Raw genomic sequence first — 14754 nt, forward strand, 5'->3', positions numbered from 1 at the left:
CGCCGTATTGGGAAAGGGAGCAGAGAAACTCCTGCCCGGAATGTAGAGAGGTGTTTGCTGACCGCATCCTCAGGGTGAATCGAGCCTTAGCAAATCTGGCTGAAAAAGTTCGGAATCTAAACCTGAATCCGAAAGGGAAGGAAAGTAAACGTCACTGCGCGGAACATGAGGAAGAACTGAAGCTGTTTTGTGAAACGGACAAGACACTGATCTGTCTGATCTGTAGAGATGCGCAGGAACACAGAGAACACCGTTTCAAGCCGATTAAAGAAGTTGTTAAAGTCTACAAGGTAAAAACTAATGTTAATTTAATACTTAACACATTTCCTTTGTCATACATACCATCACACAAGCCTCCATAACCAACACTTCATTCTTTGCAACTTCCGTCATCTCCAACAGGATTCTAGCATCTCTCCGTCCCACAGTCCACCTCCGCTCCCCACAACTCTCCGCTCTCGATACGGATCACACTCCACGTACTGTATCGCCCTGATCCATTCGCTCCTCCCCACTGATCACCCTCCTGGCACCGACACCTGCAAGTGGGACAAGTACTAGATCTGACTTCTAACCTCCTCCCTCGTCACCATTCAGGGCCGCAAACAGCCCAGTTCCTCCCGTTTCTTCCATGGTCGATTGTCCTCTCGAATTAGATTCCTTCTTCTCCAGCCCTTTACCTCTTCCACCTGTCCCTTCTCAGTTTCTCACTTCATCACGCTCCCCCACGTTCCTCCTCACGTTGTCTCACCCGTCACCTGTCAGCTGGTTCCCATCCCCAACCTTTTTATTCTGGCTTCTGTCCCATTCCTTCCTAGTCCTAATGAAGGGTCTCAACCCGAAACACCGACTGTTTATTTCCCCTGAATAGATGCTGCCTGACTCACTGAGTTCCTCCGGCATTTTGTGTGATAATCGGGTTTGATCACCTGTTTCTTTTGATGCATCTTTGTTTCTATTTCCTTCACTCTCTGACTTCCAGGATCAGCTAAAATCTTCCTTAGACTCTCTCACAAAAAGGAAATCAGACTTCCAGGAAAAGGAGCAGCAACAGAAAGAGAAGATTTCCGGAGTTCGGGTGAGGCTTCCTGAGCGGAATTTCTGACATTACTGTCGAGTTTTGCTCCCTTTAATGCAGAATAGCCGAGTATCGCAGCTCCAGTGACCTGGGTTCGATCCTGACCTCTGCTGCTGCCTGTGTGGAGTTTGCATGCTCTCCCTGTGGCTATGACAGTTTCAGACACATTCCAAGGACCTGCTGGGTGAATGTTTAATTACAATTAACCCTGTGAAGGTCGGGGAGGATATATGTGAATCAGGTGGGAGTAAATGGATCAATGGGGAGAATAGGTTTCCGGAAAACGTGAGTGAATGGGGTTGACGGGAATGTTTCAGAGCTAGCATGGACCAAATGGCCTCCTTAATGTCATCAGGAAATACACACAGCAATAAAGTAAATTAATCTTCACCTTTCATTCGACAGAAACGGTCACACAGCCTTCAGTCCCACGTCACATCCCAGTTTGCTGAACTGCGCCAGATTATCACTGAGAAAGAGCAGAGCTTACACAGGGATCTCAGGGAAGAAGAGAAGAGGATTCTCAACCCAATGGAGAAAAATCTTCTAGCTCTTCAAGATAATATAAGGATTATTCAGGAGGAAATCACTAAGTTAAAGGAACAAATGGATCAACAAGACAGTGTGATATTTCTCAAGGTGAGGGATTATATTTCAATTTGTTCCTGTCAAAGGGCACTAAATGAACAGTAGTATATTTGAAATAAACACAGCACAGCGGCCAATTCTAACAAATCAATTGCCGCTGCCGGCGACCTCACACAAGTTGTTAGACTTGTATGACGAGCCTCCAATCACACGAATCATCACCTTCCAAAATGTCGAAGATTTGTATTTGATTCTTTATCTGTAACAGACAATCATGAAGCAATGGAACTTCAGCGTAATTAATCAGCCATAAAGCGGTTAACAAATGATAGAACATCCGGCCTCAGCTCAAAGCTGCTCAGAATAAAGCACGTAATTGTTTCCCTTCACTGTTACCACGCCCCCACACACCATATCAATCACTTAACGCAGAATACAATGCAGACAGGGCCATCAGAGACGGAAAACAGACGTGTTGCTCCTACACACAGAATTTACAAATGACAGTAAACTGTTCCTCACCAGACAATTGATGCAACTATTCAGGGTTGATGTCGTCCTAAAACTGGACTTCCACAACTTCTGTACATCCCAGGACAGGATGTAATCTTTTCTGAAATGATTTACTCTGATCATAACACAGAGCTGCTGATTGTGTCCTTAATTACCACATTAAATATCCTCTAAAACTCCCATTAACTCCCAGTTCCAGTCACAGGCTGTGAGTGTGTCTGGTGCGGTGGGTGTGAGGGTCTCTGTGTCGATCAGTGAGAACAAAGAATGTGACCCACACATCAGAATTATCCTCCACATCCGGTTTCAGTCAGGTTAGGGAAATTTTCAATGTTTCTTTAATTTTTGCAGATAAGTTTCACATTAGAAATGTAGAAATATAAACATTGAAAATCTACAGCATCATACAGGACCTTCATTCCACAATTCTGTGCCGAACATGTCCTTACTTTAGGAATTACCTAGGGTTACCCATCGCCCTCTATCTCCGAACTCCATGTACCTCTCCAGGAGTCTCTTAAAAGACCCTACTGTATCCGCGTCCTCTACAATTGCCGGCAGCCATTCCACGCACTCAGCACTATCTGCGAAAAATATTACCCCTGACATCTTCTCTGTACCTACTTCTAAGCACCTTAAAACTGTGTCCTCTCGTGTTAGCCATTTTAGCCCTGGGAAAAAGTCTCTGACCCTGATCAATGCCTCTCATCATCTTATACAGCTCTATCAGGTCACCTCTCATCCTCCGTCGCTCCAAGGAGAAAGGGCCGAGTTCACCCAACATACTCTCGTAAGACATGCTCCCCAATCCAGGGAACATCCTTGTAAATCTCCTCTGCACCCTTCCTATGGTGTCCGCATCCTTCCTGTAGTGAGGCGACAAGAACTGAGCACAGTACTCCAAGTGAGGTCTGGCCAGTGTCCAATATAGCTGTAACATTACCTCTCAGCTCCCAAACTCAATCCCATGGTTTATGAAGGCCAATGCACCGTATGCCTTCTTAACCACAGAGTCAACTTGTGTAGCAGATTTGAGCGTCCTATGGACTCAGACCTCAAGATCCCTCTGATCCTCCACACTGCCAAGAGTCTTACCATTAATACCATGGTCTGCCATCATATTTGAACTACCAAAGTGAACCACTTCACACTTATCTGTGTTAAACTCCATCTGCTACTTCTCAGCCCAATTTTGCATCCCATCAATGTCCTGCTGTAAACTCTGACAGCCCTCCAGACTATCCACAACACCCCCAACATTTGTGTCATCAGCAAATTTACTAACCCATCCCTCCATTTCCTCATCCAGGTCATTTATAAAAATCACAAACAGAAGGGGTCCCAGAACAGATCCCTGAGGCACACCACTGGTCACCAACCTCCATGCAGAACATGACCCGTCTCTTTGTCTTCTGTGGGCAAGCCAATTCTGGTTGCACAAGTCAATGTCCCCTTGAATCCCTTGCTGAAATCCGTATACACTACATCTACAGTTCTACCTTCATCAATATGCTTTGTCCCATCCTCAAAAAATTCAAACAGTGTCGAAGGCACGACCTGCCTTTGACAAAGCCATGCTGACAATTCCTAATCATATTATGCCTCTCCAAATGTTCATAAATCCTGCCTCTCAAGATCTTCTCTATCAACTTACCAACCACTGAAGAAACACTCACTGGTCTATAACATCCTGGGCTATCTCGACTCCCTTTCTTCAATAAGGGAATGACATCTGCATCCCTCCAATCCTCTGGAACCTCTCCTGTCCCCATTGATGATGCAAAGATCATAGCCAGAGGCTCAGCAACCTCCTCCCTCACCTCCCACCTGGGGTACAACTCGTCCAGTCTCCATCAGAAACAGGTTATCAATACATATCAATATCAAATATCAACTAGATATCAATAAATTAGAGAGAGTGCGGAGACGATTTACTAGGATGTTACCTGGGTTTCAGCACTTAAGTTACAGAGAAAGGTTGAACAAGTTAGGTCTCTATTCATTGGAGCGTAGAAGGTTGAGGGGGGATTTGATCGAGGCATTTAAAATTTTGAGAGGGATGGATAGAGTTGACGTGAATAGGCTATTTCCATTGAGAGTAGGGGAGATTCAAACGAGAGGACATGATTTGAGAGTTAGGGGACAAAAGTTTAAGGGAAACACGAGGGGGTATTTCTTTACTCAGAGAGTGATAGCTGTGTGGAATGAGCTTCATGTAGAAGTAGTAGAGGCCAGTTCAGTTGTGTCATTTAAAGTAAATTGGATGGGTATATGGACAGGAAAGGAGTGGAGGGTTATGGGTTGAGTGCGGGTAGGTGAGACTAGGTGAGATTAAGAGTTCGGCACGGACTAGGAGGGCCGGAATGGCCTGTTTCCGTGCTGTGATTGTTATATGGTTATATGGTTATTCGGTCCATTATTTTCTATCAATTTCCCTGCTTCAGAATTCTCCTCCCATCTACTCACCACATCCAGTAACAGAGCCCCGAACTCGATGGTCCCTCACGTGTTTATCCAGTTTCCCATTACACTCAATCTCTGCTGTTCCACTTCAACCACTCCTGTGGTAGCGAGTTCCTCTTCACTAAACTTCTTATGGGATTTATTAAAATCCACCTGGAATTTCATCACCCACAATTCTTCCCATAAATAGAGGTACATCCCCCTCTCGCATGCAATTAAATCCATCACTGACCTTAAACTCCTACATCTTATCACCCTGATGTCGTATCCAGATGAAAATGGACAGCCTGTCCTGTCTTCCCTGTAAGTTTCATCCTCTCAGTAATGGTCTGACATTCAGAAACTTCCCTTGTACTTTACCCCGTGGTTCTGTATTGTCCATGTGTGTGAGTGACTGCGGGATTGGAAATTTTCAACACCTTGTAATGATTTGGATGAAATTCAGGATGTGGACAGTAAGTCCAAGTCTAATCGGATTTGCATTTGTTTTATTTCAGGAGGAAGCTCGTCGGAACAGGAGGTAGGGGATACTCTTTATTGAAAACCTATATAGTTCAAAATGGCAGTTTATAACCAGTAGTTTAATATTTACAGGTTTAATGATGATGTCCAGGAATTGTCAGTGACAGATGAGGCCCAACCGTTTGGAAAATTCGATCACCCCTATTTGTTGAACACAGTGCTGAGGGAAGAACTTGATTCCTTTAATCGAGGTAAAACTTACAAAGATTAATTTCATTTCTCCTTATTCAATTAAGATTTGAAGCAAGGATTGTCTGTGATACTGGACTGAAGGGGAACTGAAGTTTATTCCACATCAACCCCACCGACTGGGAGGTATCACTGTCACATGGTCAGCTGGAGATGTCAGACCCCTGAACACACCAGCACAGGGTCACAATACAACCAATACACGGGACTGGCAGATGAACCACTGTGTCCTGATCCTAACTGCACTAACACGCCAAAACATGAATTTGAATCCTACCAGAGGAGCTGGGGAATTAATACTGACTTGATGATATTGCGGGGAATACAAGCAGGTATTAGTGTGGTTACCGGGATTGTCAGGAAAATACACAAATCCTTCGTGCGGTGTGAGTGCAGACTCTGACTGACACAGGTCTTCACCCCACCCCCTCCTGAACCCGCAACTCTCACTGATGTTAGATGGAGAAGTGGGGAGCTGTAGTGACAGGGGACTCAATCGTCAGGGGAGCAGACAGGAGAATCTGTGGATGTGAACGGGACACCCGAATGGTATGTTGCCTCCCAGGTGCCAGGGTCAGGGACGTCTCGGATCGTGTCCGCAGCATTTCAGAGAGGAAGAGAAAACAGCCAGATATCATGGTACATATTGGTACCAATGACACAGGAAGTAAAATCAAATTGGTCCTGAAGATAGAATTTAGAGAGCTCAGTAGAAAGCTGAGAAGCAGTACCTCCAGGGTTGTAATTTCTGGGATGTTGTCTGCCCCACGTGCTGGTGTGGGTAGGAACAGGTTGTATTGGCAGATAAATGTGTGGCTGAGAAGCTGGTGCAGGGGGCAGGGCTTCAGCTTCCTGGATCATTGGGATCTCTTCTGGGGGAAGTATGACCTGTTCAAAAGTGACGGGTTGCACCTGACTCCGAGGGGGAACAATATTCTCTCAGAGAAGTTCGATAGAGCTGTTAGGGAGGGTTTCAACTAATTTGGCAGTGGGGTGGGAACGAGAGTGAAGGGACTCTGGATAGGACTGATGGTAAAAATACAAAGATAGCGTGCAGTTAAACTGTCAGATAGGGCGGACAGATGCGAGTACAGAATCGCAGCCAGCAGGGTGAGTATCAGTGCATTAGGGACACATAATCAAAAAGGTAGCAGATACAGAACTCAAAGTGTTATATCTCAATGCATGGAGATGCATTATAAACAGTAAGGTTACAGATTGTCGGGTGTGATGTTGTAGCCATCGCTGAATTGTGACTGAAGGATGGTTGCAGTTGGGAGCTGAATGACCAAGGTTACACAATGTATCGGTGGTATAGGAAAATAGGCAGAAGGGGTGACATGGCTCTGCTGGTAAATCAGTAGAACTAAACGAATTATTGGGAGGTGAAAAAGAAACATGAGATCGAATTGAATTGACTTTATTACCTACATCCTTCATATACACGGAGTGAAAATCTTTAGGTTACATCTCTGTCTAAATGTGCAAAGTGCAATTTATAGTAATTTAAGATAAATAATAAGTATAACATGCTAGACATATAACACAGAAATACAGTTGTCTCAGCACGAGTTAAGCAGTCTGCTGGGCTGGTTGAAGAAGCTGTCCCGGGGCCTGTTGCTCCTGGCTTTTACGCTGCGGTACCGTATCCCGGATGGTAGCTGTAAAACAAACTAGCAAACAATATCAAATTGTGTTTTGTATTGTAATAATAGAGATGAGAGTGGATATAGGATCGCTGGAAAATGAGGCTGGATATATACTAACGGGGGACAAGGAGATGGCAGATGAACTATATGCGTACTTTACATCAGTCTTCACTGTGGAAGACACTAGCACTGTGCCAGATGTTGAAGAGTGCGAGGGAAGAGAAGTGAGAGCAGTTACTGTTACAAGGGAGAAGGTGCTCAAAAAGCTGAAAGACTTAGAGGTACATAAGTCACCCGGACCAGATGAACTGCACCCTTATGTTCTGAAAGAGGCAGCGGTCAACAATGTAGAGGCATTTGATATGATCTTTCAAAAATCATTGGTGCCAAAGGACTAGACAATTGGAAATGGTCACTCTTTTAGTAAGGAAGAAGGCAGCAGAAAGGAATTTATAGACCAGTTAGCCTCACCGCTGTGGTTGGGAAGAAATTAGTGTCAATTGTTATGTAAGAGGTTATGGAATACTTGGTGACACTGGACAAGATAGGACAAGTCAGCTTGGATTTCTGAAGGGAATATCTTGCCTGACAAACCTGTTGGGATTTTTGAGGAGATTACAAGTAGGATAGATAAAGGGGATGCAGTGGATGTTGTTCATTTGGAATCGCAGAAGGCCGTTGACAAGGTGTCACACATGAAGCTGCTTGCCAAGTTAAGAGCTCATAGTATTACAGAAAGTTATTGGCTGAGTTAGAGCATTGGCTGACATGTATGAAACAGCAAATGAGAGTAAAAGGATACTTTTCAGGTTGGCTGCCAGTAACTGATGGTATTCTACAGGGGTCAGTATTAGGACACCATCGTTTTATGCTGTATATCTGTATACCCACGTCCCTCTCTGGGAATGTTACCCCATAGATCCCTCATAAAAATTTTCTGTCTCGCTTTCAATCTGAGCCCTCTGGTTCTGTACTCCCATCTCTCGGAAAAAAGACTCACCTTATCTGAGCCCCTTATGAATGTATTTACCTCGATAAGGGGTCATCCCTCAACATCCTACACTCCAGCTGAATAGCCCAAGCTTATCCACTCTCTGCTTTTAACTCAAGCCCTCCCCCAGTCCCGGTAACATCCTCCTGAATCTTCCTGTCCAGTGTAATGACATCCTTCCCATATTTGGGGAACCGTAAATGCAGACAATACTCCAAGTGTAGTCTATCATCGACATCAAAGACATTACTTCAGTTCATGCAGTCGTGTCGAATAGGCTGATGAATACAGGGCTGAAGGTGTTGTATTTGAATGCACCAGTATACGGAATAAGGTAGATGATGTTGTAGCACAGGTATAGATTGGCAGGTACAACGTTGTTGGCACCACTGGGTTGTGGTGGAAAGGAGATCCTGGCTTGAAGCTCAACATTCAAAGATACACCTTGTATTCAAAGGCATGTAAGCAGAGAGGCTGGGGAGGCTCTGTTGGTAAAATATGAAATGAAATCCTTAGAGAGAGGTGACATAGGACTGAAAGATGTAGAATCATTGTGGGTAAAGTTACAAAACCTCAAGGGTAAAAAGACCCTGATGAGAATTATGTACAGGCCTCCTAAGAGTAGCCATGAATAGAAATGAGATACAAATTACACCAGGACATAGAAAAAGGACAAGGAGGTAGATTTGGATAATCATGAAGGTGCTGCATTTCAAGAGAGAGAATTTGTACAATGCCTCCAAGATGGCTTTTTAGAACAGCTTGTGGTTGAGCCCAATGGGAGAAGGGCAATTTCAGAGTAGGATTTGTATAATGAACCAGATATGAGTTGGGAGGTTACGGTAAAATAACCTTTAGGAAGCAGTGATCATAAAATGATAGAATTCACCCCAGAGTTTGAGAGGAGATAACGTCAGATGTATCAGTATTAGAGTGGAGTAAAGTTAGTTATGGAGGCATGAGGGAGGAGCTGACCAAAGTAAATTGCAAGGGGACACGAGCAGGGATGATTGCAGAACAACAGAAGCTGGAGTTCCAGGAGAAATTCGGATAGATAAATCCCAAAGATGAAGATATATTATACAGAGGATGAGGTAACTGTGTTTGACATGGGAAGTCAAAGACAGCATAACAGCAGAAGAGTGGGCATACAATAGAGCAAAAATCAGCAGGATGTTGGACCATTGAGAGGATTTTAATCAACAGAACCAGAATTACAAATCCATAAAATGAGATATGAGGGAAAGCTTGCCCACAATACTCAAGAGGACACAAAAATGTTAAGAATAAAAGAGTGCCGAGAGTGGATATTGGACCCCCTAGAAAATGACACTGGAGAGGAGAAATGTGAAATAAAGACATGGTAGAGGTACTTATTTATTATTATGTGTCACTCTGGAAGATACCAGCTGTATGTCAGAAATGCGAGAGTGTCAAGGGACAGAAATTAGTGTTGTTGTTATTACTGAAGAGAAAGTGCGTGGGAAGATTACAGATCTGAAGGTTCCTGGACCAAATGGACTACTCCCCGGTGTTTGGAAAGAGTTAACTGAAGAGAATATGGGGACATTCGTAATGATCTTTCAAGAATCACTAGATACTTGGTCATTCAAGACGACTGGAAATTGCAAAGGTCACTTCACCCTTTAAGAAGGCAGAGCAGCTGGGGAAAGAAAATTCTAGGTGAGTTACTCTGGATGTGGTGTGCTTGGGAAGCTGTTGGAGTACAGTGTTGATGACAAGTTTTTGGGTACATGGAGGCCCATGATAACATTGGGCAAAGACAGCATGACTTCCCTTAAAGGGAAATCTTGCCTGACAAATCTGGTAGAATTCTTCGAGGAACACAAAGCCAAGATAGACAAAGAATGATTTGGATTACAGAATTGTTGCCTTTGTGGCCAAGCTTGCAGATGATATGAAGATAGGAGAAGGGGCAATAGTGCTGCAGAAGCTCGGAATCTGGGGAAGGACAGAGACAGATCAGGAAATGGGCAAAAATGTGATAGATGGATTACCGAGTAGGGAAGTAGTGCATGCACTTTGGTAGAAGGAATAAAGGCATAGACAATTTGGTAAACAGAGAGAAAATTCAAAAATCAGAAGTGCAAAGGTATCTGGGGCTTCTGGTGCAGGATTCCCTAAAGGTTAATTTGCAGTTTGTATCAGTAGTAAGATTGGCTAACTCAATGTTTGTTTTCATTTCGAGGAGATTAGAATACAAGTGGAAAGATGTAATGCTGAGGTTTCATAAGGCATTGGTCAGACCACACTTGCAGTATTGTGAGCAGTTTGTGGTCACGTATATCGGAAAAGATGTGCTGGCATTGGAGAGGGTCCAGGAGGCTCACAAGAATGATTCCGGAAATGAAAAAGTTAACATATGACGAGTTAATATGATGTTTCTGATGGTAATATGATGGTTCTGGGCCTGTACTCAATGGAGTTTAGAAGAATGGCTGATTTATTATCCCTCTCAACCCTATTCTCTCGCCTCCTCCCCATAACTTTTGAGACTCTGACTAATCAAGAAGTTTACTTATCAACATCTGCTTTAAAAATCAAACAGGAGAAAATCTGCAGATGCTGGTAATCCAAGTTACACAGGCCCTGATGGAGGGTCTCGCCAGATCTCTCTGACACCTGTCTGGAGAGAGTTGATGATGGGAGGATGTGGGTGGGTCGAGAACGGTAAGCACAGCCTCCGACGATAGGGATGTCCATTTAGGACAGAGATGGGGAGGAATTCCTTTATCCACAGGATAGTGAACCTGCCACAGGCAGCTGTGGAGGCCAAATAATTGAGTATATTTAAAGCGGAGTAACACACACAAATTGTTGGGGGAACAGCAGGCCGGGAAGTTTCTATGGAAAAGAGTAAACAGTCGATGGTTCAGACTGAAACACTTCATCAGGACCTGTGTTGCTTAAGGGTCCCTGCAAATTCATCCCCTGTCCTAATGAGAGGCTGCGGGGGATGGGGTTGTTGGAAAAGGGAAAAAGGGATCCTTATCTCCCATCTTTGCCCCCTCCACCTTCTCAGTATGTCTACACACACAGTTCACCCACGGGCTTTCCACCCCTCCCTCACCTGTTTCTGGTTCAATCTGCCGTTCATCTCTCCCCTACTGGTTCCCATTATCACCTCCTTTACTGTCTCAAACCATCACACTCCCCCACTTCACACTCACAAATGAATGTTAACATTGAATGAATGGCCTGTTCCTGTGCTGTACTGTTCTATGTTCTCTGTTCCCTGTTCAGAAGAATGAGAGGAGATCTCAGGGAAACACAAAATTCTTTCAGGGGTCAACAGGCAGGATACAGGGAGGATGTTTCCCCTGTCTGAGGATTCCCTGTTCCAATCTTCCCTCCGAAACCCGGGGCCGCGCTGCCCGAGTCTCCCCCACCCCCCGATCCCCGGGGATGCTCTAATTCTCTGCTTCTCCCCCCAGTCTCTGTCACGGTGGATGTGGAAACGGCGAGTCCGTGGCTCGAGGTGTCTGAGGATCGGAAGAGTGTGAGATATACAGGGACCCGGAGGGATCTCCCTGACACCAGGAAGAAATTCACAAACCGGCCATGTGTGCTGGGATTGGAGGGATTCACATCGGGGAGACATTACTGGGAGGTGAAGGTGACGGGGAATCGGGTCTGGTGGCTGGGAGTCGCCGCAGAGTCTGTGCAGAGGAAGGGAGGGGTCAGACTGAGTCCGGAGACCGGATTCTGGGTCATCGGGCGGGTTGATGACGTGTTACATCGGGATTATGACGTAAACCGTGGTCTCACCTCCCCTGAGTCCCGTCTCCCTGCTGGTCCCATCCCCGGGACGGTGGGAGTTTATCTCAGTTACGAGTCCGGGACAGTTTCATTTTACAACGCGGAGACCAAGTCCCAACTCCACACCTTCACTGCGAATAAATTCATGGGGAAACTTTATCCTTTCTTCGCAAACTGGGATGTAAACCAGTGGCTGAGAATCTGCTCCGGTTCCGCTCCGGGTCTGTAAACGGGTCGGGTCCAGGGACCTGCGTCCAGAGTAAAGTCCCTGTAAATATAAATGTGCGGAGAATGCAGCTAAATACGTGGCTAAGGACATGGTGCAGGAGGAGGGGCTTCATGTTTCTGAACAATTGGGCTTTGTTCCCGGGAAGGTGGGACCTGTTCCGACGGGACGGTTTGCACCTGAACTTGAGGGGAACTAACATCCTTGCGGGTAAATTTGCTAGTGCTGCTCCGGGGTGGTGGGAGGAGGGGGGAGATTAAACTAGCTTTGCAGAGGGATGAGAACCAGAGTGTTAGAGCAGATAGCGAGATGGAGGAGGATAAAGGTCATGCCAGACTGCATGTACAGACAGAAATCAATTTTGTGGAAATGAAAAAGGATCTAGGAAGAGTGGATTGGGATAAGTTTTTTTTTTCTGGCAAGGATGTGTTCAGTAAGTGGAAGGCCTTCAAAGGCGGAATTTTGAAAGTGCAGTTTCCATGCTCCTGCCAGGATTAAAGGCAAAGTTAACAGGCATAGGGACCCTTGGTTTTCAAGGGATATTGGTGATCTGGTTAAGAAAAAGGGAGAAGTGTATAGCAGGTACAGGCAACAAGGAACAAATGAGGTACTTGAAGAGTATAGAAAATGTAAGAAAATGCTAAAAAAGGAAATCTGGAAGGCAAAAAGACATGAGGTTGCTTTGGCAGATAATGTGAAGGTAAATCCAAAGGGTTTCTACAAGTATATTCAGAGTGAAAGGATAGTAAGGGACAAAATTGGTCCCCTAGAAGGTCAGAGGGTTGTCTATGTGTGGAGCCTCATGAGATGGGGGAGATCTTAAACAGTTTTATTTGGTGAGGCCAAATTTGGAGTATTGTGTGCAGTTGTAATCACTTAACTATAGGAAGGATATCGGTAAGATTGAGAGAGTGCAGAGAAGATTTACTAGGATGTTGCTGGGTCTTCAGGAGTTGAGTTACAGGGAAAGATTGAACAGGTTAGGACTTTATTCCTTGGAACGTAGAAAAATGAGGGGAGATTTGATAGAGGTTTACAAAATTAAGAGGGGTATAGACAGTAAATGCGAGCAGGTTCTTTCCACTTAGATTAGGAAAGATAAATACGAGAAGACATGGCTTTAGGGTGAAAGGGGAAAGGTTTAGGGGGAATATTCGGGGGAACTTCTTCACTCAGAGAGTGGTGGGAGAGTGGAACGAGCTGCCATCTGACGTTGTAAATCTGGGCTCACTCTTAAGTTTTAAGAATAAATTGTATAGATACATGGTTATGGACTGGGTGCAGGTCAATGGGACGAGCGGAAGAAAGTTTCCGCACAGACTAGAAGTGTCGAATGGCCTGTTTTCTGTGCTGTAGTGTTCTATGGTTCTACGGAATGAAATAAACACGGGTTGAGAATTATCGATCGATTAATTTTAACTCATTTACCGCATCCGTCAACCGAACAGAAACACCGGGGATTCAGCAGCAGCTGCGGGCGGCGGGTCCTGATCTCCCCCGGGTCCTAAAGACCACCCGCAATGAGACAGGTTAAATGGCACAAGTGTGGGCTGTGCTGACTGGAAAAGACAGTGAAGATTGTTCATTAAGTTCATCTGCCATTTCTTTGTCCCCCATTACTACTTCACCAGCATCATTTTCCAGTGGTCCTGTATCAACTCTCATCTCCCTTTCACTCTTCATGTAACTGAAAACCAAACTTTTAGTATCCTGATTTATATTATTGGCCAGTTTGCCCTCATAATTCGTCTTGACCATTCTTATGGCTTTTTTCATTGTGTTTTGTTGGATCTTAAGAGCATCCCAATAATCCAACATCCCACTCATCTTTGCTACCTTATATGCCATTTCCTTAGGTTTAACACGGTCGTTAACTTCCCTTGTCAGCCGCGGATGTCTACCCCTGCCATTTGAGAACCTTTTCAGTGGGGCACGTCTTTCCTGCGCCTTGTAAACTATTTCTAGATACTTCAGCCACCTCAGTTCAGCCATCGTCCCCACAGAATCCTCCTCCAATTCACACGGCAAGTTCCTCTCTCATGTAATTCCCTTTATTCCATTGTGAGACTGATACATGTGACTTGGGCTTCTCCCTCTCAAATTGCAGTGTGAATTCAATTATATTATGATCACTGCCTCCTATGGGTTCCTTTACTTTAAGCACCCGAATAAGATCAAGGTTATTAAACGACACCCAATCTAAGATAGCCTTTACCTGAGTAGGCCCAAACATAGGCTGCTCTAAAAAGCCATTTTGTAGGCATTCAACAAATGCCCTCTTGTGATCTGACAACAGCCTGATTTCCCCAATCCTCTTGCATATTGAATTCCCCCAATACAATTGTGACATTGCAATTATTACATGCCTTTTCCAGCTCAAACTGTGAATTAATTTAAAGTCCGTCCCATAATTTAATAAAGTTTTTATCTGAAAACTATCTACCCTCGCAAAGGTTGTACTGAAGACTGCATTTGACTTTTCTTCAGCCTTATATGCTTCACATTGAAATAGTATGTGTTTCGACAGTTTCATAATGACAAAATATACATGACATAGAATGAAGTTTTCCAGTTAGTTACAAGGCAGAATTAAGCATAGTGTGGGCATTTCTAAGTTGTGTCAGTATCATTCCTTCCCTTGTTTTAAGCCCTTCTTCTATAAACCCAACAGGTATATGTATTCTGTAAAGGTGTCTGTCCTTATGTCCATTATCCTACGTCTTGCCATAAGCCCCTAATTCTTAACACTACCAAC

At 44.5% G+C, this 14754-nt stretch overlaps 1 protein-coding gene across 1 annotated transcript; it reads left to right on the forward strand.

Moving 5' to 3' along the window:
- Positions 1–1573: 1573 nt before the first annotated feature.
- On the forward strand, positions 1574–13384 carry LOC140741634 (zinc-binding protein A33-like). Its single transcript, XM_073071917.1, has 4 exons — positions 1574–1717; positions 5140–5162; positions 5237–5355; positions 11449–13384. Exons 1-4 carry the CDS (start codon positions 1610–1612, stop codon positions 12000–12002), a joined length of 804 nt encoding a protein of 267 aa, XP_072928018.1. The 5' UTR covers positions 1574–1609; the 3' UTR covers positions 12003–13384.
- The last annotated feature ends 1370 nt before the right edge of the window (positions 13385–14754 follow it).

The sequence above is a fragment of the Hemitrygon akajei genome, chromosome 18 (assembly GCF_048418815.1).
Source record: "Hemitrygon akajei chromosome 18, sHemAka1.3, whole genome shotgun sequence".
Lineage (NCBI taxonomy): Eukaryota > Metazoa > Chordata > Chondrichthyes > Myliobatiformes > Dasyatidae > Hemitrygon > Hemitrygon akajei.

Bases quoted from the DNA above. Each gene is read 5' to 3' on its own strand.
- LOC140741634 (XM_073071917.1), top strand. From the start codon at position 1,610: ATGGAGAAAAATCTTCTAGCTCTTCAAGATAATATAAGGATTATTCAG. The intron at 1,718-5,139 runs GTGAGGGATTAT...GTTTTATTTCAG, and splicing joins ACAGTGTGATATTTCTCAAG to GAGGAAGCTCGTCGGAACAG. The intron at 5,356-11,448 runs GTAAAACTTACA...TTCTCCCCCCAG, and splicing joins ACTTGATTCCTTTAATCGAG to TCTCTGTCACGGTGGATGTG.